Raw genomic sequence first — 25408 nt, forward strand, 5'->3', positions numbered from 1 at the left:
TGCACAATAAAAGCGCAATGTTTACATTCCCAAAAGCCTTGAAAGCGTTACCCGAGGCCCCATTCTGTGCCTTCTCAACTGTCAAATAAATTAATTTAGTCTTCATTAGTCACCTTTTTTCTACATTTAAAACAAGGGGTGGGTGTCTTGAGTGTAGAAAAAAAAAATATAAATGTATCTAAATAAAAATAAATAAATAACATAAATGTATATGTGATGATGGATTGTGGCAGAGGAAGGTAAGTACACAGATTAGCATGTTACATCAGTTGTTAATCAGTTTTAAAAGATATTACTATAGTTTAAGAACATGGAAATTCTGCAATAGCTATATTTCAGCTATTCGTAAGATAACTATATGAAATAGCAAAATGTTTCAGGAAAAATGTGAAAATCAACAAGAGATCAGTAAACCATGACAAAACGTATATTTGGGGACTAAGGAAATGTCATCGAGAACATTGTAAATGGAATGTTTCTTGTCATAAAATATTTTTTGTTCTGATTAAGGTAAATTTAGATACAATTTACCGATCCAACAACAGGGACATTCAAGTCACAGATTTTCAGTGTAGAAGAGCGCAAAAAGTAATAAGAGAAAGATTATGTAGATAGAGGATATAGATAAACACAAACAGAGACTATGTACAGTATATACAATAAATGTTTCCGGAAAAATGTGAAAATCAACAAGAGATCAGTAAACAATGACAAAAAATATATTTGGGGACTAAGGAAATATCATCTGGAACATCTTAAATGAAATGTTTCTTGTCAGAAAATATTTTTTGTTCTGTTTAAGATAAATTTAGATACAATTTACCGATCCAACAACAGGGACATTCAAGTCACAGCTTCTCAGTGTAGATGATGTGCAAAAAGTAATAAGAGAAAGAATATGTAAATAGTGGATATATATAAACATAAACAAAGACTATGGACTGTATATACAATAGAATATAAAGTAGAAAAATATAAAAAGAAATGCCTTGTGCAGACAATTGTTCTAAAAATAACAGAACAAAATTATTAAAATGATATATTTGATGGTCAGTTTATATGTTCTGTATCCATCTTAATCTTTTTTAATCAGGATGATTAACTAGGGCACAAACTGAAGCAACCATTGAAGAATGTTGGCAGGCCACCCACAGGTGTTCTAAGGTGTGATCCGAGAGGTTTTGTTTTTATTTTTCCTTATTTATTAGTCCAGACTATAACTTGGAGAGGAAAGGAACGTTAAGAGCGATGCTTGAGGTTCTTCATTCTGTCAATTTGCTTCGCAGAAATGCTTTTATTTTGAAAAAAGCGTTCGTCAAACCGGAAGTGCTGTGGTAGCTCGTAAAGACACCGATCACTTATCGCCTTAATAACGTCGTTGCAAAGACGTCCATCTGCTGCGGACAGGTACCTTAAGAATTCACTTCAACATTTTTACAAATCTTTTAAACCGTCTAGCGAGGGGAAGTCGTGAGCTAACACTAGCTACAGACAAAGCATATTGATCTAAACAGATTTATGCGGCGACGTGTTTAACCTGTCAAACGCTGTTAGCTCACGTCAGAACTTGTTACATTGAGAATTGATTCAGACCAAGTTCCAGTTTCGGTTGTTATTTACCGATGCGGTGTGTTTGTTTTAAAAAAAATGTTTCTGCATTGTTTGTTTTTGCGCTCCTAGCAAAGCACGTAAAACAGCTATGTGTGTTTTTTTTCTCGTTTCGCTTCCTGTTTAGGTGAGGCGTGACATCTGTTTTGCTTAAAAAAATAATTTAAAAAATGTAGAAATAAAAACAATGCGTTTGAAAGACGACCGAAAACGACGTGTTGGCGTGTTGCGGTTGCTTTTCAAGTGCAAAACTCGTTTACTTTTTTAAAAAATAACAATATATTTGTGTTAATTACCCAATCTCAGCATCAGGTTAGCTTGCATATTAGCTAATCACTCCATTGACACCAGTGCAAATTAGCCTCCGAAGTTCAGCTGCCATTGTAGATTTACTGACAATTTCAAAAAAAAAAAAAAAAAATGGTTGGAGGGGGGATTTAATGTAGTTATTTATTTATCCGAGTTGGCTCAGAGATGTGTGTACGTGCTTTTGGTCCATGACTGGACCGGCCCTGTTTCCATAGTTTCCCTGATCTTTTCCCTCCCCGCGCTGTGACGTCACCGCCGCTCTCTCTCAGATGAGTCACCCAGTGAGTCACTGCCATCTTTACTTTACCCCCTTTTATATGAGCGTCCAACACCTTATCGATCTCTGATATCATCTGTCATGCATACGGCATAAATTCAGTGCATTTCCTGCAACCGCCTCTTGCAGGAATGCTCATTCATTCATCCATCCTCTGCACCGCCTATCCTGCACTCGGGGCGGACGCAGATCTCAGTTGTCACTGGGCGAGAGGTGAGAAGCGAGGTTCACCCTGGACCAGTGACTTGACCGTTGCAGGGCCGCATATTGAGACATGCAACCATTCACCCTCTCAGTTACACGTCACGTTGAGACTTGCAACCGTTCAAGCTGACCCTCGCGTCACACAGAGGCGTATGACGGTTCACACCCTCACGCACGGTTCATTTAAAGACATGCAGCCGTTCACTCATTCATTTTGAAACCAGTGAACTTCCCTCATGTTTATGGACTGTGGGAGGAACCCAGAGCTATTGCAGACACGGGAAGAACATGCAAACTCAACACGGAGCAATTCCATGCAGACACAGGAAGAACATGCAAACTCAACACGCAGCATTTCCATGCAGACACGGGAAGAACATGCAAACTCAACACAGAAAGGAATCGAGCCTTCTTGCTGTGAGGTGGAAGCGCTACCCACTGCAACTGCTCGGTTTACATTTGGATGCAGTAAGCTTACAAATTATTGTTTTGGCTTCAAAGAGGACAGCAAAATCAGAATTTCATGGTAGAGGGAAACATGCTTCCAGACTGTACATATGACGATTCACACTTTGAATATTGAATCTTGAACCGTGCTGGAACTGGAAAGCTACGATGGACAATAATAAGCTGAGACATTAATCGTTTCCTTGTCCTTTTCTTTTTTTTTTAAAACGAGAGATTTGACTTGACGGTGTGGGCGTTTGGCTACGGTTTTCAACCTTTAAACGATCATTTACAAACATTCCCTCCAGAGATATGCAGATAGTGTCTCAGCTGACCGGCGTCTGTCTGAAACACCTGACATTTTCAGATGGCAGCGGATGATGTTTATCTTTTCACGGGGCTCCCGGCTGCATGTTTTTAAGAGTTAGATTGAATTTTTATTCTTCTCACACCTGTGCGTCCAGCAAGAAGCGGCCTTGAAAACAGAAATGTGTTAATATAGCCTGCTGGTAAAATGGTGTTACTGTGATAATGACGCTGACATTTCTCTGAGTTTCCGGATTTTGAATCCAGCCGATCTTGTCCACCGTTTTCGGTTCGAACAGGAGGTGACTGACAGTTCACTGTCAGCAAAAGCAAGCTTTTCACGGCCAGAATGAAAGATGTCAATTATGAGAACAAATAATTAGTTTTCTATTCAATTTCCCTTCCCCAGTCTGCAAACCTTACTCTCACGCCGGTGAGAGCTTCCTAAAAGCAGCCTTTGACAAGACTGTAAAAAAGAAAAAAAAAAACATTGATGTTGATGAATAATGGGTTCATACTCTGCATGTCCGCTAAAGACGTCACAGTTTTTTTGGGTCCTTTTTAAAATGTACTTTTGCAGGTCAGATAAAGGCATCGCCATTTAATGTAACATGTTTTGAACATTTTATCCAGGTTGTAGGTTTGACACAACTGGGGCTTTTTTTTTTTCCCCCTGCAGACAGGCTTCTGCATATTCTTGGAGGAGGAGGAGTGTGAAACAAACATGTTAAAGGAGTGAGATCCACCATTCGTCCCACCGTCCCAGCCCTCCGTCAAACCGAGCACCGAAGCAGGTGGGCCCCCCCATCTCTCGCTCTCTCGCCACCTCTCGCCCTTTCCCTCAAACCCTGACAGCTTCTGCTTCACACCTGCAGGCCTGCAGAAGCGGTGCAACACACTCTTAGAAGCACAGCCATGGAGGGATTCGTGGTGCGCGGTCTGGTTTTGTCGCTACTCGTTTGTCTGAGCCACAGCCACGAAACACAAAACGCGCTGCAGAGAGCCAAAAGGTAAAGCTGAGTTTTGTTTGTTTTTTTTTTCCCATTTTTTTTGTAGCTTTTGAAACTACCCTCACAGTTGAGGTACTTGCATGCTCACGCTGAGAGGAAACCGCTAAATCTTCATGTTTATCAGCTCCCCTGTTGTTGGAGAGCAGGAACTAAAGCATTGTTGCTGTTTTCCTTCCTTCAGGTCTCAGGAAAATGTTGGATCCCTTCCCAGTGACTGCCAGTCAAGGACAAATTTTCCACAGGTTTTGAACTCGCCCGACTTCTCTGTGGACATCCGGATGCCTGGTGTCACTCCGGCTGGGGTGAGTCACCTTACCCCCGCTTCAGGAATAATGTCACACGTAGCAGGTTATTTATCAACATAGGAATTAAATGTGTCATCTGAGATGGTGTGGAGTGTTAATCATCAACAACTTCCATTGTAAAATGTCTCTGCAGTTACTCGTTTACATTTCACATCCTCCGTGATCACCAGTCTGACTTGTTCGGCTACATAATGCGGGGATTCGGAGTTTAAATATTTACTCTTGACCGGATCCAAACACTAGGAGCTACAGATTCAGCAGGCACATTTAGTTCAAGGCGGTATAAAACGATGATACATCGCGAGCACTTCTTACAAATCAAAAGTCAATGCATGTTCATCGACACACACTCAGATGTGCACGTGTAAAATGTCTGCTGTCGGAAGGTGTATTGAACCTTTGCAGACGGAAAAAAAATAATCCCAGACAAAAAAAAAACGTGATCAAACACCATCTTCTTCTAAGCTGTTTTTTTTTTTAAATAATCTTCTATAAGACAAAAGTTTATCATCATCACAGTTTCCCAAGCTGTAATTTATTGACGAATAATATCTGTTCCTCAAAGTAAACACGGCATTCAGTTTTTTATTGACGCACGCTTGATTGTGAATCATAAGCTGCTAGTAAAATGCTCAAAGATCATTTCATTTTCAAGCTGCGCCGTCGATGGTAATCATGGCATTTATGTTTTTCTCAAAATGAATGCGTGTCACAATGAAATAGTGTTTGGCGGTGTGCAGAATACAAAGAACGGGTATTGAGTTAAATGCCACTTGATTGCATAACTTTTATTATTGCAGTAATTCATCCATCCTTATAGCTAAATAACTGCGTATTGGAAAGCAGTGTCAACGAGAGCATTACTGAAGATTTCATGGTTTATTTTATGTATGTTATTAGCATGAATCTGCACAAAGCATGTATGATTAATGTATCGCATGTATCGCCTCAAACGGAAAACTCCAAATGTACACGCAGTTTAAATTCTCACTCGGAAAGTTTTAAACAGATCCTTTAAAAAAGAGCAGCGGCATTACTTATCAAAAACAGTTTTTCTCGAGACCCGCGACGATTGAGTTTCTGTCGTCGTAATTGCCGCAACTGTTCGGTGCTGAATACCAATTTCTTTTCTGTCATGTTACAGTCCGACACGTACCTATGCATGGCGTTTCCAGTGCCAACTAGTCATGACGCTTACATTGGTAAGTGCATGTTTTGTTCTTTTCTTAAATTAAAGTGGCAAAAAATATTGTAGTTAAGCTGATTTTGGAGAAAACCTGCAGTTTTTGCTGCAGTTCATGAAGACAAGAGGAATGGTCTGAAATAGATGTGAAATTTCTAGCGGAAAATGTGAATATTCTTCGTGGTTTAATCATCCAAGAGGATTTTTTTTTTCGAAAAGGATTTTTTTCCGACGGTTATTTTAAGCTATAAAAATTGAATGTTCACTTGCAGAATTATAACGTTATCAATATTGTTGAATCAGATTACAATATTCTGTGGATTAAGTCATGAATTTAAAACACAAGAATTAAGTTCGTCCGGGGCAATTATAATAAATGCTACATAGAAACTACAATTCTAAGAAGTAAAATGCCATGCACGTGCATTGTAAATGGGTTAATATCTTCATTCCTGCGCAAAAGAGACCTGTTGAAAGATTGCTATATCCTGCAAATCCATAAAATTCAGAGTAGTGAGTCGTCCACAGCCTGCCAGGTCGTGTTCCTCCAGGTGAGCTGGCTCTCCCGCGAGGACGACCAGGCTCTGCGCGTACTGCGGGGCCCGACTGGGGAAGGGAAATTTCCACCGTCAATGTTCACTGAAGCTGCCACAGGTCAACTTGGTCCAAAATGCACTTGAGAGCCCATGTGTTAAAAACCATTTTGTTTTAGTTATTTTGTTTTTTTTTTACCCCCAACACAAACTCACTCTCAAATGAAATTAAAATACGGACCAATCCGTGCGGCACCCTCTCGTGCTCTGGTCCGTTCCGATGGCGCCGCGGTGTGTAAACACGGGTCTGTTTGCACTGCGAAGACCAGCGAAAGGTGCTCGGCCCCCACGCTAACTGGCCTCCGCTCGATCTGTGCTCTCTGTGGAAATCAAGTGTCAACATGTGTGTATGAAAAAGCTCGGGCTGTAAATCCGGTGAGCAGGAGTTGAGCGGCCGTAGCCAGAAGGGAAGCTGAAGACGGTGCGTTGCATGAAATGTTAACTATTTGTCTCCAATGTTTTTCCATCTTAGTGGACTTCATACCTCAGGCCAGTATGGACACCGTCCATCACATGCTGCTCTTCGGCTGCCAGACTCCCTTCTCCACCAGTAACTATTGGTAATAGCAAATTCCCGACTCAAAATGTTTTTTTTTTTTAATTTCCATTGTGTTTTCAAAGTGAAAAGAAATGAGTCCACTTTGCAATACGGCGCAGTAATAATGAAGTTTATTTTATTGTGGTGATATTACCCACACAACACCTCAAGTGCCTCTTTGCTGTCTTTTATTACCTCATAAATGTCATCAAACGACTACTTTTTAATCAAAACATTGCACCGTTATAATCGCTATGTGTCTTTATTATCAGCCAAAAATGTGATGCAGTTGCCAAACAGATTTCTCTCATCACCGAGTGTGATATTTTACATTTTCACTCACCCATCACGTGCCTTTTGTGAATACGACGACGTTACATTGTTTTACATCCGTCCGCTAGTTGTGCGGCACGTGGGTCGGCTCAGGACACACACATTTCTATTAAAGTGGAAAAAAAAAATTGGATTATAATCTTGTTATATAGCAACTGAATGACCCGTTAGTCTCCGCGGCTTTCTCAAGTCTTAATTTCATTCAAGCACTCCAAGATAGGAGTTGCCGCAGGTGTTTGTTTCTGCCTCTCTCTGTCTATCTAATTACTCCAAACTTCTAATCTAACCTTGTTACTATCTGATCGCTCCCTCCGTTCTCCAGGGACTGTGGAAGTGTGCAAGGCACGTGTGAGAACGGAGCCTCCATCATGTACGCCTGGGCTCGGAACGCACCCCCGACCAAATTACCCAAAGGTAGGGCTCTCAAAGGGATGTTGCCATGCCGACATCATCAAGGAGCATTTCTTTTCGTCACAACACCGTTCCCCTGAAAATACATGTCACTGAGAAGGAACGTGCCAAGTGTGGTTTTGAATGATCAAAGAAGCTTACGACCACCCTCAATTATTTTTATTAGAATTTCAAATATTTTGCATGCATTTTGAGTTTTTGAGCTGCATATTTTGTTCACAAAATGTATTAACCCGTTGCTGCAATAAGTTGGGTTTATTCTCATTTTCTCAATATTGTGCTGCATTTGGTGCTCTACAAAACCCACTTTGTTTGTCAAACTGCGTTAATATCCAGGAAATATTATCAACCGACTACCGCAACATTTTACCCGATATATATAAAGATTCCTGCAATATAGAATAGAAAAGATAAAACTTCAAAGTGTATCATGATACCTTGTACATATCCTGCTGGTTCTTGTTAATATTCAGCTTTAAAATGTAGCGTAGCAAATAGCGCCTCGCAGGAAGTCCAATGAACAGGTGTCATTATGAAGTGTCAGTAAGCTGCAAGATCCAAATAGTCATGGTCCGAAGGGTTAATCTGACCAAACCGTTGCTCCAGGAGCTCAAGATTACAGCTGTGGCCAGATTAGCAGCAGTATCTTTGGAGTACGCTCATCTGTTCTCGACTTTTAATCCGCTCTGTATACCTGTGTGGATTAATGTCTGACCTCAGCCCCTGCTCTCTGTCGTCCCGTCAGATGTTGGTTTTAAAGTTGGACGTAATTCAGGAACATCCTACTTTGTGCTCCAGATCCATTATGGAGATGCCAGTTCTTTCAGCGGTAGGTTTGAACCTGGGTGATGTAACACGTTGCAACGTTAGCGTCGCGTCGACTCACGTTCCCCTATCAATGTGTATTTCCCAGACCTGCACCGAATCCTCTCCCTAACTCACACCATTTATCCTCTGATATGCTTAACCTGACATAAACTTGTTATCTTATTAATACCTAACCATAACCTTAATCCTACCCGGCTGCAGATGTCTAATGTCAGGGTGAAACACATTCAGATAGCGAAGCAATATTTCACACAGATGGTATCAGATGTGCTTACGTGCGGATTGAAAAACGTAAAAATACACATCTGGCTATGCACTTAATTTCTTAGCATATTAAAAGACATGTTCAATTCCAACAGTCCTGTAGTTTAAAGAAATATAACTGAACTGCAGCTGGAAGGGAAGGAAAAACTCACTGCAAGTTTGGGGTTCATTTTTGCCCACAGATCATCACAAAGACTGTTCAGGACTCACACTGAGGATGACATCCAAACCGTGAGTGTGTTTACTTCGAAGAATGGGCTTTTTTGGTTTGAGCTTGTTTTCCTCCTGTGTTTTATTCACATCTTATTTATTTTTTTCCCCCTCCTCTTCATAAAGGCAGCCATTTATTGCTGGAATATATCTTCTCTTGTCTATGGACACAGTTATCGCTCCAGGAAATAAAGGTATTTTTTTTTTTTCCCCTCTGATGCACATTTTCCCAAAATCCATTTGCACATCCATTTATTTTCTCGCCACTTATCCGTGCCCGGATCACAAGCCCGCTTACGACAGCGAGGATAAAAATCATGCGACTGATTCGAACTCAAAAAAATAGTGTTCATGGGTGGCAAGGTTAGCAGTGGTTCGTCATCACAATTAGCTATTATAATTAAATATCTCTTACTTAGGATCAAATGAAGAATCCTGCATTCTTAGTTTGACCACAGGGTTTTGCAGATACTGGGGACTAATTACAATTTTCCTTCAAAGTGAAAGAGCTAGAAATGCTTTCAACTGGTCACATTTCCACAGGAATGTTGATTATTTCAAAAACCGCTGCACACAGCCTGGTTACGGCCCCATTTTTAACCAGTCATAGTGCCCGAAATTCAATTCTGGGACAATTTTAACTGAAAGTTAAGATACCACACTTAACTTGCGTTATCTCGTTTTTGAAGGGTGATTGCCCAAGGTCTTGCACAGTTATTCTTTCTCACAGACAGTAGATTTTAATGTCACCTAAACGTGCTTTTAGATCAAATCCGGTTTGGTTTGCAGTGACACAAATTTCTTTTTGCTTAACGGGAAATGTAATGTTTTAACTTTAATCCATGCATAATCCCATTGAATAAAGGAAGACATCAGTCCCCTCGTTCCGCTGTCGGAAATCATTAAATGGCAGAACGACAATCTGCCTTGACGTCGCTTTTTCCTTTATTTTTTATTTTTATCCCGATCCCAAGTTACAAACGCAGACGTCGCCTGTGAGTACTCTTCGTACCCCATCTACCCGTTCGCCTTCAGGACACACACACACCACCTGGGTGAGTCATATGAAAGGTTTTCTTCCTCGGTATTTGCGATCGGGGAGGTTTGACACTGCCGAATGCTTCCCTCGCAGGTAAAGTGGTCAGCGGTTACAGGATCCGCGATGGGAAGTGGAGCCTGATTGGGAAACAGTCTCCTCAGCTGCCGCAGGTACGACGTCACGCCATGACAGAAGTGACAGCTAACACCGCCGGGTAGACCGAAATTTGCTCGGCCGAGTTGGCGTTAACCTTATGGCACGCATCCAAATTTGTACCTTTTTTGTTATGATTCGGCCTCGGATTCTTGCATTTTCGTGCGTTTTGCAGAGAGAGATTTGGCTCAATCGACAATGATGGGAAATCCTATCAGATAAGAGGAGTTAGGATTAGAATAGGTGACGGTGATGATGAATTTTGTTTTGAAGCTGCTCTCTGATGTGTCGGCGCTCCCTCCTCTTGCAAATGACAAACTAACAAAGAAACTTTTTTTTTTTTTCCCTCCGGGTTGAATTTCTCAATATGATTGACGGTTTAATTATAAATCATTTTTCAGTTGATCCATATTTTTCAAGGGTGTGCTGTATGGCATTCACTGAGATAATATATATTTTTTCCACTACAGGCGTTCTATCCAATTGACAAGGAGATGAACGTGAAATACGGCGACACCATCGCAGCCAGATGTGTGTTTACCGGTGAAGGCAGGAACGTCAAAACATATATCGGGTGAGTCCTGCCGGGAAACTCACTGCTCAAGCTTTTCTGCGCTATAATTCTTGTCCAATCAGTGAGCGCTTGTTTGCGGCGGTCTTTGAGACGTCCCAAGACACCACCGCTGTTGACAGATCTCCCCGTCTTGTATCCGCAGGGGTACTTCCGATGACGAAATGTGCAACTTCTACATAATGTACTACATGGACAGCAAGCACGCCATCCCTTACATGAACTGCATCGAGCCCGGCTCCAGAAAGCTTTTCCAGCATATTCCGGCCGAAGCCAATCAGCCGCCACCCTCTCCCTTCCAAGATCACCAAGATAACAAATCTCCGATGGACACAAACACACCAGAGGAGGCCCTGGATCAGGGTGAGTTCGATGAAGTGACGGTATTACTACTTTGACACGAAACCGCACGGATACTGGCTTCTAGCCATCAACCTCTCAGCACGATCATGACCAGATACAATCACCATGTTATTATCACTTTATATAGAGAATTGTTGCTCCATTTACACCTGCATCCTATATCAATTGCAAATTAGGTGATTATTTTTCTATATAATCCACTGATCAGTGAAGAATGTGTGAGAGGATGAATGTGACTCCGCGCTGCAGCGACGGCAGCGTTTGGTTCTCCGAACCCAAAGTTCACAAACCTCGCAGTTGTTTTTCTTGAATGTTTGTTTTTTTTTTTTTTTATTGTCTTGTGTTGCGCATTGTCAGCATCCACTGTAAGCAATTGTTTTGTTCAGCGGCAGATTTTGAACAAATCATTGCAGTCAGACGATAAACACATCAGCACAACCAGTGTGTGTGTGTGTGCATGTGCATGCGTGTGAATCCGCCAGAGAAAATGCAGCTGCGGCGGCTCAATCACTGATAGCAGCTTGCACGCTGGGTGGTTAAAGTCCATTTAATGTCCCATCCAGCTGATTTTCAGACACACTGGCCATCTGGGAGGGCCGAGGGGATTTCACGTTTGCACATCTCTGCAAAAATGACATGACAGTTCGCACGAATAATACAGAAGGAAATTGAAAAAGCAGAAAATGTTACAGCTGCAACACCGACGGAGCCGTTAGGCTATAAAAGTGGAAAAAAAAATCCTTTCTTTGTTTTAATAAACTGCTTCTTTCCACTCTGGAGGAGGTTTTTGTCACACTAGTCTTAGTCTCGAGTCCATCCTGCAAAATTAATGCCATAATAGCTGGAGGAAACTAGCTGAGTAGCGGAGCAGGGACCTGCAGTGAATGTGAGCGGTCTTGAAGCGGCCTTGGCTACTCTTCCTTTTACCGCTAAAGTAAATAGTCCATTGTATCAGGAAAAGCTTGGATTTTAGAACGAGACGGATGTTTCGTAATCGCTTTGTCGACTCATCAGCGTTGTTGTTTGATGAGCCAGATATGGACACTCTCTTGGAGATACTTTTCACGCTCGCTGTGTGTGAATGGACGGCACTTTCATCCAGCCGTCGATGCATCTCCGCCCGCGCTCAGACTCTAGTGGCTTCAACTAAATGACGGGGAAGATGCAGGATCGTACCCGCAGCTAGCTTTCCAATAATTAGACACCCACGCCAGTTGTCAATTAACAAGAGAAAGATTGTGAGGATGGTAGCAAAGAGAACTCTGGGGTTTAATGCTTTGAGCAAATCTGTGCACTGTTATTAAAAATTCAAAAAAAAATTAATGTGGTTGTCATTGTCGCATAATAGATAAGAAACAAATCCAGGTTGGCGTTAAACCCTAGCGCTTGGCTTTAGAGGTGTGGTTTAGACAGCTGGTCAGATCATTTCAGATTAGCGAGACCATTTCGGTCTTCACATGAGCAAAAACATTTTTGTTTTTAAAGCAGATGCTTTTAATGTCCATCAGCTATGACCTGACAGCTAATGGACTGAGCTGCCGCTGCTGCTGCATCTCCAGTTGAAGAAAACCGAAGTAATATTTTCTCCGGGGCGCTGCTAATTTTGTGCGTGCCTTCCGAAAAAAAACCCCAAAAAAACCTGTTGACGGGTTGGTTTTGCCTGTGGCTTTCACTCTGCACGCTGCTCTGGCTTGCTGAAGGACATCCGTCATTGTGATGGGAGGCAGAGTTTGCTGAAAGGAGGAGAGACAAATGGAGAGCGAGACACAATGAGAGGGATTTCTAAAGAGAGGAGACGAAAGAGGGCGAGAGGACGGCGCGAGGTCTCACCGCAGCCCTTCTTGCACTGACCTTATTAAACCCTAATACCTGATGTATGATCGAGGTCGTGAATGTCCAGTACATGTGCGTTTATAGAGTCCTGTCCACTCCACTTCCTGTCATTCCCACTTCCTTTTCCTAGCAGTTCTCTTTTGTATAGTCGTCTACCATATCCATCTGATAACGTTACCAGCCTCCAGACCTGACAAGGCAGCTACGTTTGCCCTGTTTAGTGTCCTTGTCCTTTATTTCCTTTCCTTCCTGTCCTTTTTTTCTCTGTTCTATGCAGGTGACCTCTATTCTCTTATGTCCAAGCTGCTAGGCAAGAGCAAAGATGTAGTTCAGAGTCATAAATACGACCTCAGCAAGACACAGAAAGTCCAGCCTGAGCTGGTAGCTCAGATCCATAGTTTAATACAAAAGAAAAACACGGGCGCTCCCGCTGACAAACTAGCCTTCCAAAGTGGGAAGGACCCGGTTTTGGCGAGGGACCGAGTCCACAAATTCCATCAGCTTGAGGCCACTGCCAAGTCGCCAAGGAGCAAGCTGCTATCTGAAGGACAAGGTGGGTCCAAATAGCCACTTATAAACAGCCATCTTGTTTGTGGTGCAGTATTTCGACACTCTTTGGGCATACGTTGTACGTGTTTTCGCACAATCTCTTTGGTTATGACCTGACCTTGATAGAAGAGGAATATGGTACTGATAATATAAAACCTGAAACGAATAGTGAATGGACTCTACCGTTAATTTACTCGGTAATAGTTTCTACATAGTGAGACGCTTGATGAAGAAAAAAAAATGACCGATTTTGATCGAAGTTTGATTGGACTGAAACACCAGCTGAGTTGGAGGCTTTTAAAATGCAGGGGACGATCCTTTCCTCAGGTTATTATACCGTCTGCAGGGGCGGCCTGACCTCTCAGACCAAACTATGAGACCAAATCTCATAGTTTGAGTAATACACGTTGACGCAATCATTATTTACAGCTTCGCCCTTTTGCTTTGCTTGTTGTTTGCATCATCAGATGTTCCTACTGATCCTACAAGGGTTTGAAGAAAAGTGTAATTCTGTCCGACGTCCATTCCGTGCTATCAAAACGACAAACGTCCTTGATCCTGTTGTTTCGAGATGGTCTGAGACCATATTTTCTTTCCCCATACTTATTGCAATCCATCATTTGTAGATTAGCCCATGATCAGGAACGATCTTTGAAATGAAACCCTCGAGTACCATGCATATCACGTAACTGTCTAAAATCTCGGTAATTTGCCGAGACCTCGAATCTACTGTGTTACGTTTGTGTTACAAATGTGAGGACGATCCTTCGTTGCCGCTCCATAAGCTGCCCGTGGAAGGATATTACGACTTCCTGTAGTTTCCGAGCTCCTGTTTTAGTGTAATAGCTCCGTCGTACGGAACATTAGCCTTGAGATAATGGCGCTAAATGGAGAGTAAAAGTGTCATGTTCCGCGGCTGATAAATCAGCGATATCTCGATTGGTTGCTTGAACTACCTAACTTGCGTCAGTAAACTGGTCATATTTGCTCAAAGATTGACCGATGAACACAGAAAACGAGGCGGACTCGTATCATTTCAGTTTTTAAAGTGATATTTCAACGCTGCTCTGAGGTGACTTCAACACATGTGCACGTGTGTGTCTGTCTGTGTGTGTGTGTGTGTCAGGGTACCATCTGGAACAGGACTTGTCTTGGCCGCAGAGTTCTCTCCAGCTGGGCCAGGTGTCCGGACTTGCCCTTGACGCCGACTCTAATTTGGTGATTTTCCACAGAGGTGACCATCACTGGGGTGCAGAGTAAGTCACCTGACATGATATGCATAGATTTGCCCTCATATTTTCTTTAACACTTTATATCCAATACTTACGACAGCTTGATATGGAAAATCTCCATGGTGTTTTGCACACACACATCTGTATCTGTACTAGTCCATGCAATGTTGACAGAAGCTACTATTTATACCGGATTGCTAACAGGCTCCCGCGGCGGCTCTCCTGTTTGCATATATGGCCGACGCCGGGCTAAAGTTGCATCTCCATCGTCTCGTTTTTCAGCTCGTTTGACAGCCAGGCCAGGTACCAGGATAGATTCCAAGGCCCAATTCAGCAGTCCACCATTTTGGTGGTCAACCCGACAGATGGCGAGATCTTGAAGGCTTCGGGAAGAAACATGTGAGTTCTGCTGTGCTTGGATTTTTTTTTTTTTTTTTCTCAGTCGTGACGACGAGTGTCAGCCAAGGGAACGGTGTCATTGCAGCATTTTATGTAACACCACGTATCTCGCAACGTTTCTCTCCGACTCGGTGGATTGCACCGAGCCTGGTGCACACGACACTATTAGCGAATGAATTTTCTGCTTCTTTGACACTCTTACGTTTGCATTTTTGAATTATGTTGTCAGAATGAATATTTTCCGATTCAAAACAAGACAAGCTGGATTTTGTTACTCTGAATATTCACTTCCTCAAACCATTTTTTTTCTCTTACAGTTTCTGCCACTTGTTTTTTCCTTATAAGATGTTACGGTTTCCCATTGTTTTATTTAGAGACCAAGTTCTTTGAAATAATTGGAACATGCAGGATACATGTGGCATCCGACCACCTCCTTTTAGGTTTATTTTCTGAAGTACTTTCCTAATCGAGTAATTTCCTAAACCTATTTGAGCTGGTTGTTTCGGCCAATCCTAACAGAGCGGTTTCATCGGTGCCTGATCCAATCCAAATAGTTACAGAACTGGAAATAGTTTAAAAACACAGCTGTAAAATCTCAAATGCTGGTCCTTTAATTGAAAGTCCAACTCAGGAAGCTTTAGCAAATGGCAAGCTCTTTCCCTCGGATTTGTTTTCACTCTTTATTTTGTATCATGTCAAGAGGCAGACCTCTCATCGCCACTGCATTTCATGAGTGAATTAACAGATTGATTAAAAAGACAAGATTTGTCATAAAAGTTTGCCGTATGTACAGAGGAGACAATATTTTTCCAAGCAGTACTTTTCCTCTCCTTTGCAGATTTTACCTGCCTCATGGGATAACAGCAGACGGGGAAAATAATTACTGGGTGACCGATGTGGCCCTTCATCAGGTAAGTCATTCGTGATATCACAGCTGAAGGATGAGATAAGATAAACTTTATTGATCCCCATCGGGGAAATCCTGTTGTCACAGCAGCGTAACAATATCAATAAAAATAAATAGAGAGACCATTAGAAGATAGCAAAAGGCATCCACAAATAAATAGACATAAGAGAGAAAACCAATGGACAACAGAATGGAGAGGAAGGCATGGGTGAAAATAGACAACCAAAACGACAGCAACGAGGATAGGAACATAAACGGAGTGACAATAGCAATGACCAAAATGTTGGGCCGAGACCAACAAGGATAAAAATAATGGTATCATTTAAAAAAAGGCTATAGGGATGACCAGACATCTCTTCTCTGCTCTCATCAGGTGTTAAAAGTAAGCAGTGACGGCGAAGACCGGATCCTGTTGGCGCTGGGAGAAGCTTTCGCGCCAGGAAGTGACCACGGCCACTTCTGCCAGCCCACCGACGTGGCCGTCGACCCCGAGGGCGGAGACGTCTTTGTGTCCGACGGTTACTGTAACGCCAGGATCCTCAAGTTCTCAGCGGATGGCGAATACCTCTCTGAGTGGGGCGCAGGTAGGTACCAACCCGACTCATCATTCCCTCCAGTGAAGTCTATCAACGATAATTCAGTCAAAATGACTTCATAAACAACTGTCCTCTGCAGCTAGTTTCTATATTGATAAGCTCTTGACTGTGTTTACCATGAGACAGGAACATTTTTCAGTGTTTTGAACGCTCTACAAAAGTATAGAAAAAAAAAAAGCGATTCAGGGAACTCAAACTCTTGTTGTTTCTCAAGGCTCGTCAGATCGGAGAAGGCGCGTGCCTTTCCAGATCCCCCACAGCCTGGTGTTCCTGCCCGACAGGAAGGAGGTTTGCGTGGCCGACAGGGAGAACGGAAGGATCCAGTGCTTCCTCGCCCAAACCGGAGAGTTTGTCAAGGAAATAAAGGAGGAGGAGTTTGGTGGGGAGGTGTTCGCCATCAACTACAGTCCTGCTGGAGGTGAGTTCACTGATAACCCCCTTTATTCATACTACAGGGCATTATCTAGAACATGATATTTGTATTTGCAAATATCCAAAGGATTTTGAGCCGGGACTGTTTTAAATTAGCTTCCCCAAAAAACTCAATGTTTGGTCTCTCCTTTTTTTTTACTCAGAAATCACAGTCATGCTTGAATATTGTGAAATAGCTGTTTTTCCTTCAAGATTTCCACGTGTGTGTATGTGTGTGTGTGTGCGCGCGTGCATGTAGATGGCGTAATCTTTGCAGTGAATGGAGAATATCCTTATGGCCACTCAGCTCCACTCAGAGGTTTTGCGATAAATTATTCAACCAAGGATGTGCTGGACACTTTCCGGCCAGAGAAAATGGTAAACAAACACACACACACACACACACACACACACACACACACACACACACACTAATGGTCAACAGATAAATGCATTCCAGTGGCCATTTATCTCATATTTAGGAAGCTGACAATTAAATCAAGCCAGTTCCGTTTTTTTATTTTTTATCTTGCATCTCATAAAATCTGAACCGTTTTACATCAAGGTACATAATGTTGCTTTAAATATTAATAATAAAAAAAAAAGGATACATACCTGTTTTACATCCCTGTACATAATGTTGCTTTAAATATTAATAGTTAAAAAAAAAGGATAAATATGTGTTTTACATCACTGTATATAATGTCGCTTTAGATATTAATAATAAAAAAAAAGGATAAAGAAATACCTGTTTCACATCACTGTACATAATGTAGTTTTAAATATTAATAAAGAAACAATATATGCAGAATATTCACGTCAACCCAGCCGCTGTATTGTCAGTGAAACCAGCATTAGCTTCAGGTCAGGGACGTCCCGTCTCCCAAAAACTGCCGACAGAGCACCTGTTGCCATAGTGACCGTCAGGAAACATTACCCTGTCTCATCCTGGTCGTTGTGATTAACAGGAAATAAGCCGCAGTATTTCATTGATCCATTTCTAGCGCGTGCACTTTGTATTAAGCTTCATTTTTCTTTCTTTCCAGGAGTTTAAAATGCCTCATGACATTGTCGAAGCCAAAGACGGCAGCGTGTTTGTCGGAGATGCCGGCAGTAAGACCGTCTTCAAGTTCACCACGGAGAGTAAGATTCACTTTCCATTAAGGCTGATATGATCTAAGCTGACCGCTGTTTTCAGTGGATTGGATAACATTCAATTTTTAAATGTAATTTTTTTTCGTCACCTTTATTTTGAAGGAGAACATCGCTCTGTCAAAAAGGCCGGGATCGAGGTTCAGGAACTTGAAGGTGAGAGTTCGCCATATTTTGAGTTTCACCTTGAGGAAATGACCTACACAAGTTCATAATCATGAGCCCATCGCGATACTTTACCGTTTACAACTGGGAATCACTAAGCGAATACTGATATCTCTGCCGTAAAACTATCATGTTGTTGTTTTTCTAAATCTGACACCATCAGCTGCTGTGAGGTCATTTTAAAAAAAGGAGAATAGCATTAGATTATATTTGGCATTAAAATCTACCAGAAGATCATGCACTTGTTTTATTGTTATTTAATGAAATTCCACTCGACTGATTCAAAAGGCTTTAAAAATTGCACCAAAAATCCGATCGCGCTTCGTAAAACACCTCTTTCCAGTTTAGCAACCCCCCCTGTTAATCCTTAACTTTCTTTCTTTTTAGAAATGCAGACGATCATCCAAACTAAGACGAGGCCGGGCCACAACGTGTCAAAGATCCCGGCCCCGCAGGAGAAGCAAGCCGTGGCTCAGCAAACCCCGCCGCAGGAAAAGGAGGAGAAGAAAAAGATCGTGCCAAAGCCGAGTAAAGGGGAAAGCCTGCTGCCGGCCATCATCACTACCCTTCTCCTCGTCCCTCTTCTGCTGGTCATCTCCATCGGGGTTTTTATCTGCTGGAAGAAAAACAGTATGTATCGGGTTGATTTTTTTATTTATTTTTATTTTATTTTTTTTAATTTAAAACATCTTCTTTTTTTTTTTTTGAACATTTCTACATTTATTTTTTTATTTTATTTTTTTTTCAAATCAGTAACACCAATAATCTCCTAAATCTAGGTCATAGTCATGAAGGTTTTGTGGGGCGCTGTCATATTCTGAGCTGCGTCTTGTAATGTGATAGTTTCCTACATACGAGTGCATTTTAAGAATTATACCTGCAGAAAAAAATCCCTCCACCAAAGTCAAATTCCCTTTTCTTTTTAAACTGTTGAGCCACAGCCGTAGTGTGAGTACTGCAACACAGGAATTGCAAACTAAAATTAAAAATTGTTGCTTCAGTCTAATTAAGAACTTAATAGGCCTCCTGCAGTTCATCAGGCTCTTAAGATGCTGGAAAGTGAATTTAATCTCAGGCAAACAAAAAATGAAACAGTGAAAGAAATAGTGACTGGGAAGTGAAAGGTATTTATATTGAGAATATTTTGAATTTTAGTTTAATATAATCGTCGTCTTGGGTGAGATGAAAACAACAAAAAATACATTAAATATAAGCAATCCATGAGCGAAGCAAAGAGAGTAACAGCTGATTTTTTTTTTTTTTATAATATTCTCTCAAAATCAGTGTTTATCTCCTCCGCCTTGTGGGTTTTCCTCGCTCAAAAAAAAAGCAGGACGTGTGGATGGTTGTACGTCTCTCCATGACGTGCGAATGTTTGTGTGTCCGGGGTGAACGTCACCTTTCGCCCAATCACAGCTGGACTAGGCTCCATCACTCCTGCAACCCTAACTGCAGAATAGATAATAAAGAATTAATGTTTTCCTTAAGTAAACATTTGATGGTTTTTAATGTGTTTTATTGTCAGTTGTAAGTATTTGAATTACTGTGTGTTCTTAAATAGACAGCCCCCCTCCCCTCCCTGCGCAACCCTGATTTACAGGATTACTGGAATAGATAATAATGAATGTTTTTTCATCGCTTAATGTTTTTATTCCAGATCGCCACGAGGTGAAGAGTGAACCCACCTCCGTGGGCGGGATCCTGGGAAAGATAAGAGGTAAGGGGTTACAGGGATTCATCAAACCTACAAAGAAATCATTTTTAATCAAATGATTTCAGTGGATTTTGGCCTTCATCTGAGCGCGCCGGTGATGTTGATCTCCTCCTTTCCGTCAGGCAAAGCGGTGGGGAGTCTGAACCTCGGCAACTTCTTTGCGTCCCACAAGGGTTACAGCCGCCAGGGTTTTGACCAGCTGAGCACCGAAGGCAGTGACCAGGAGAGAAATGACGAGGAAAGCAGTGAGTCTGAGAACGAGGAATACTCGGCCCTGCCACCTCCTCGGTCCTCCTCTTAAGCCCGACCTTCAGCTCTCATTGCCAGGATGTATGTCATTTTGTGTATCTGTTGTGTTAGCTGCCAATCTTCTTGTTTAAATATTTAAGTATTTACTGTACATAAGAATAGTTTGGTATCTTAAAAACGATTTATTTTATCTTAATTTAATTTGCCCGCGGTCCTGAATCAGCTTCGGCGACACCGTCCACCCCGGGTCGGCTCAAAAATTAAAAAAAAAAAAAAAAAAAAAAAAGAATGCCAACGGTAGCAATTCATCCAATGTCCATTGTTTTGACTAATCTCTAACAACTGGATATTTTAGGACAATGATTTACCTGAGAATGAAAAGTGGTCCAGTATTTTAAGCTTAATCTGGAATCGGGGTCCAGTCTTTGTGGCAGAGCCGCGACCAGCACGAGCAGCTCCACAACAAACATGAGCCATTTTTAAGACCGCCGACGCTTTACTTTTTCCGCATGTTTCCACCCCATCTGCGACCTTCCCCCCCCCCGGTCACACAGATAAGACGGGTCACGTGCAACCGTTCTCGGTGTTGCTCGTTTCCGCTCCATAAGGGACGCGTTGGGGTCTCATATGCTGCATGAGGGATCCTTTCGAAATCACCTGAAAAAGCCAGTGCAAGTTGCGGTAACACTAGAACGCACCGATATTAGTGAGACTTGGTTGTGATGAAGTTGTGAATTCCTTCAACACAATTCCTGCTGCTTCTTGCGTAGAAACGGCGAGGGCTGCAGCCGCAGACGCCGACCAGCCAAGATGAATTCATCCTTTGCACATTTTTTTTTTTTTTTTTTCCTTTGTATTTTGTTTGAAAATACCTGCACTAGAGATATTTATTGGTGTTGCTGTTCCGGTCGTTTTTTGTTTTTCAGAGATGGGACCAATCCTAAATGCTATCTGAACCAGTAATGATCAGACACGCTAGGATTCCACAGTCGGACAATCTCAAGCGCCAGTAGTCGACGCTCGACGACAGGTCAGACGGTAACAGCGGATGTTTTTACACCGCACAAGCTAGCGTTACTCGCAATCTGGAAAGTCGATGAGAATGTCAGCTGTCAGTTGCTGGCGTGAAAAACTTTACAAACACACTTAATGGTCATTTTATTTCATGCATTGGCGTAATCAGGACTAGTTACACAACATTCTGCTGAAATGATTACGATCATAATTAAATGCTGCTCATATATACTTTGTAAAGTAAAATATTAAAAAAAGTTTAATAAAAGGGCCATTTTTTTGTATAAGGCGGACTAACTTTTGATACAAGTATATAAAAGTATATTTTGCTGACAATACCTCTACTGAACACCTGACCTGCCAAAGTTTTGTTGTTGTTGTTGTCAGCAAGCGCCAACACTTTCTAACAAAACAAATATGGTATATTCAGTTCTATGAATATAAAACGAAATAAATCACAGGTAACTTTTTCTAGTGAAATGAATGTAAGGCCTCGTGGCGACACAGGCGCCCGTCCTCCTCCTCCTCCTCCTCCTCCTCCTCCTCGTCTTCGTCTTTCTCGTTTTTTCCGTCCTGAAGCGATCCGTCACTACGTCCCGCCCTGAATGCTGTGCGGCTTAAAGCCTCGGGTGTTAAACCTCAAAAATGACAACGACAAATCCTACCACTCCGCTCCGTCAAGACGACAACGACATCTTCATTTATGCCGCCCATTTTTTTATAATTTTTTTTTTCCGCTCGCAGTTTCTGTCCATGTCAGAGCTGACTCCGTGCTGGTCGCTTGGCTCGTGCCTCCAACGCAGGACCCTGATAGGAGGAATATAACCGTCCACCTGTTTGGTGATTTGACCCGTATTTTCGCTGTTCAGTGTCCACTCCATTTCAATTTTCCTTTCGAGACGTGAGCCTTCGGCCGGAGCGGGTTCGCCTGGTCGCGGTCGGCGGGATCGACGTCGCAGTTGCATTGGCATTTTGAGAATGAATATTTTCACAGCACTGATGTATGTATGTACCGTATATGCGCAGTTTTATTTGACAGAAAAAGTGCATTTCTTCCTTGCCAAAATCTTCCACGACGTAGACTTACACAGGTAGTGTTGTTTCCAACCATTCTCAGCTCAGTGACATTTTCACTTGTAATTTTGTGCCTTTTTACATTTGCATTTTGCCTTCGGTCATCACCTGCCGTTACAAAAATATACCACGGGTTAAAAATGGCTGCTGCTAGTAAAGCTTGAACTATATTGATTTTTTTTTTTTTTTTTTTTTTTTCTTCTTCCATTGATGTCAGAGGGAAAAAGTATATTATTAACATGATGTATATATGTGTGTCGGGTGGTTGGGGGTGATGACACTGTTAATCAAACATCGTTCAACAGCCCGGTCTCCAGCACTGTGCCCATTTATACGTCAGTACTCCATTACACCTTTTAAATGTTTGCTTTTTGTCCAAAGTAAACACTTCACAGCTCATCGGTCAAAACATGCCAGCGAACCAATTCACCCGCACGTATGTAAAAAAAAAACATATATAAAAGTCTTGAACATGGTGTGTTTTCAGTTCCATTTTTGATGATGAAGTAAAATTAAGGGAGTTGACTACGAACTATCAAATTCCAAGTCGGATGTGTTGTAAGATAGTCGCCCTGGTTGTTTTTTACGAAGTGCAAGGTGTTATGCATCAAAATGATCCTGACCCCCAAATCTTCTTGAGCCTCTTTTTTAGGAAAAACTGACTTCAGAGAAACTTGTGTCCCTCTGAGGTTAACTGTTGTTAAAAGTGATTCAAATCTCAACGAAGCTTTGATTGAATTGTTACACGAGGAGTTACTTCTTGGTACTTTGACAGATCAGGGCTTAGCTGAAAAGGTGTGTCCTCTTCCCTATTCTGAACCAAGAGGGTTATGATTCGCTCGGTGAACTGCCTCCAAACGTCCGGCGATTAAAAGTTGACAAGCAGCAGCTTGTCAAAGCGATGGCGTTCGCGTTAACTAACTTCCGGAAAGCTGCTTCCTGAAGGCGTCCAGTTTCCCAACAAAACATATGAATCATGTTTTGCAAAAGGGTCATTTCGGCACTTTGGAACTGTTACACCTTGGACAGCAACACAAGGACGTTTATTGCGAAATGAAAACAGATTGCAATTAGTTCAGTATCTTGCTGGACCAGTAGCTACAAAGTAGTTCAAGAGGCCATTTGTCAATATCGAAGTCCCTTCACTAAAGGTGCTTGTTTTTGCCACAAGCAGGGTCCGGCATTTATCTAAATGTAGGCTAGCCTGATGGAAACGATCACAGCTGAGATGGAAAGTGTCACTTCTCCATATTGGTACTTTGTACTTCCTGCGAGTTTTCCGATTTGTTGCGTAATCCGCATGGATCAGCGCCACAACAACTCCGAGTCCCTGGACTTGTATGCCAATATGTTTCAATAAAAAAAAAAAACATTGATAATGTAAAGAAAATAACATTACGGGACCATTTTTTGTAAATCATCACTCCCCAGATTTATAGTTATTTTTTATTTGTTATTATTTTCAGCTACTTTTGCCTTACTTGTGTTGGTATGCATTTCTGTTTGTGGCCACTAGGGGGTTTGTGAGCTCCCCCACTAAATCAATGCAAGCTGCGTCTGTGTCTCCTGTGATAGGTATGCTAGTAAAAACAAGTACTTTTAACTTTAACACTAACAAATGGCCTATTGGGACTATTTTGTCATCACCGATTGAGACCGATTTGTTTCTTTGCATCCAAAGAGATTGGTAAATAGAGCCTTTCTCTCTCTCACACACACACACAAAGAAGTGCTACCATGTTTTGTTTTTTTGTACTAAAACTTTTTTAAATTTCTAGTACGACTCAGTAAAGCTTCATACTAGATATTGAAAACGCCTTTGCAGAAGACTGAGAACAACAAACTGAGGTTAACCAGGTTCAAGGGGACCATCGGTCGGTGATAGTTCAGGATCCATTTGAACAGAACCGACTCAGATCAGGGTTGTGAACGCGTCGTGGCGGAACCGCTCGAGATTCGACGTGCACGTCAATGATTCACTCACATCTTTTGGCTTAAAAGTGAGATTGCGACCATAAAACATCAGGAGATGACTTCCGTGGAAAACACAAAGACGGGTCATTCACAAGCATGTGGCGTTTCAGTATATATTCTGGAATTTTGTCTCATCTCATCAACCTTCACTCTCGATCCTCAGGCCTTTACTCAATTTGTTTTCTCAATTTGCTGTTTGACTGATATAAACGACTTATTTATTTGATGGCATGCCATAGAAATAGCATCTCTGATGTCGCAGTCACGCGTGGGCTCTCTGATATTTATTGTGACACACTGGTTTCGCTGCAAAGGTACTATTTTCAGTAACAATGTTATTTGTGTAATAAAGTGTCTGCAGAGCATCACAGCGTTGTCAGTTTATTTGTCTCTCACACAGACACATGCACAAACACACACACACACACACTCCTGATGAACTGCCTGTGTTTGTCCTCGCTGTTATCTGGGTGAGAAGCTGACAGCCAACGTCTTAACGTTTGGAGGCAAAGTGCCAGAGCCCTGACTTTGCTCTGTTCTTCATCAGGTGAGTTGAATGATCCCGGTGAAAGACTGAATGGAAACATCATTTGTAATATTTATTTATATTTACATGGGTCTGTGGGAGAATTTTATGGTGCAGAAAAAACAAAACTCCATTCTTTCCCATTGCACTTTGCAGGAGAGGAAGTCAAGGCCGAATATGACTACGTCTCTTTGTAGATGCAAAACAAAACAGCAGAGCCCTCATGTGTTGGAAGGACAATAAACAAGTAAGTGTTTCCATTTGTGGACTGGAAAATTTGACAAGTTTAAAGTGAAGTTATAAGTTTAAGTGTGTGTGTGTGTGTGTATAATTGTGTGTGTGTACATATGTATATATGTGTGTGTATATATAATTGTGTGTGTGTGCGTATATATGTATGTATGTGTGTGTGTATATGTATGTGTGTATATAAATTGTGTATGTCTATGTATATATACATGTATATATATGTGTATGTATATATACACATGATGTTTCTATATATGTACATATACAATTTTGTATGTGTATATATATATACACACATATATGTATTGACATACACACATATATACATATGTATGTATGTATGTATATGTACACATTTGTATGTGTGTGTATATATTTATATATGTGCATATACATTTTTTTTATGTCTATG

The 25408-nt window shown here is 41.6% G+C and overlaps 1 protein-coding gene across 3 annotated transcripts; it reads left to right on the top strand.

The window, feature by feature from the left end:
- The first annotated feature begins 1341 nt into the window (after window positions 1–1341).
- Window positions 1342–24589, top strand: pam (peptidylglycine alpha-amidating monooxygenase). Of its 3 annotated transcripts, XM_086170130.1 has the most exons (27): window positions 1342–1407; window positions 3831–3945; window positions 4027–4161; window positions 4343–4463; window positions 5611–5668; window positions 6715–6802; window positions 7436–7527; window positions 8270–8353; window positions 8799–8847; window positions 8953–9020; window positions 9801–9881; window positions 9959–10035; window positions 10489–10592; window positions 10735–10952; window positions 13063–13338; window positions 14461–14590; window positions 14849–14965; window positions 15804–15876; window positions 16246–16456; window positions 16683–16886; window positions 17139–17257; window positions 17926–18022; window positions 18137–18187; window positions 18584–18826; window positions 19854–19913; window positions 20033–20155; window positions 21086–24589. In XM_086170130.1, the coding sequence occupies exons 3-27, from the start codon at window positions 4067–4069 to the stop codon at window positions 21112–21114; spliced, it is 2868 nt and encodes a 955-aa protein (XP_086026256.1). In that variant the 5' UTR covers window positions 1342–1407; window positions 3831–3945; window positions 4027–4066; the 3' UTR covers window positions 21115–24589. The 3 variants fall into 3 exon arrangements, with proteins under 3 accessions (XP_086026256.1, XP_086026255.1, XP_086026257.1); XM_086170129.1 differs by lacking the exon at window positions 21086–24589 and having other exon boundaries at window positions 20033–20465; XM_086170131.1 differs by lacking the exons at window positions 13063–13338; window positions 21086–24589 and having other exon boundaries at window positions 20033–20465.
- Window positions 24590–25408: the final 819 nt, after the last annotated feature.

Source organism: Fistularia commersonii, chromosome 23, assembly GCF_037954325.1.
Source record: "Fistularia commersonii isolate RoL2024-O1a breed Wild chromosome 23, RoL_Fcom_v1.0, whole genome shotgun sequence".
NCBI classification, from domain to species: Eukaryota; Metazoa; Chordata; class Actinopteri; order Syngnathiformes; family Fistulariidae; genus Fistularia; species Fistularia commersonii.

Bases quoted from the DNA above. Each gene is read 5' to 3' on its own strand.
- pam (XM_086170129.1), top strand. From the start codon at position 4,067: ATGGAGGGATTCGTGGTGCGCGGTCTGGTTTTGTCGCTACTCGTTTGT. The intron at 15,877-16,245 runs GTAAGTCATTCG...TGCTCTCATCAG, and splicing joins CCGATGTGGCCCTTCATCAG to GTGTTAAAAGTAAGCAGTGA. The intron at 16,887-17,138 runs GTGAGTTCACTG...GCGTGCATGTAG, and splicing joins CAACTACAGTCCTGCTGGAG to ATGGCGTAATCTTTGCAGTG.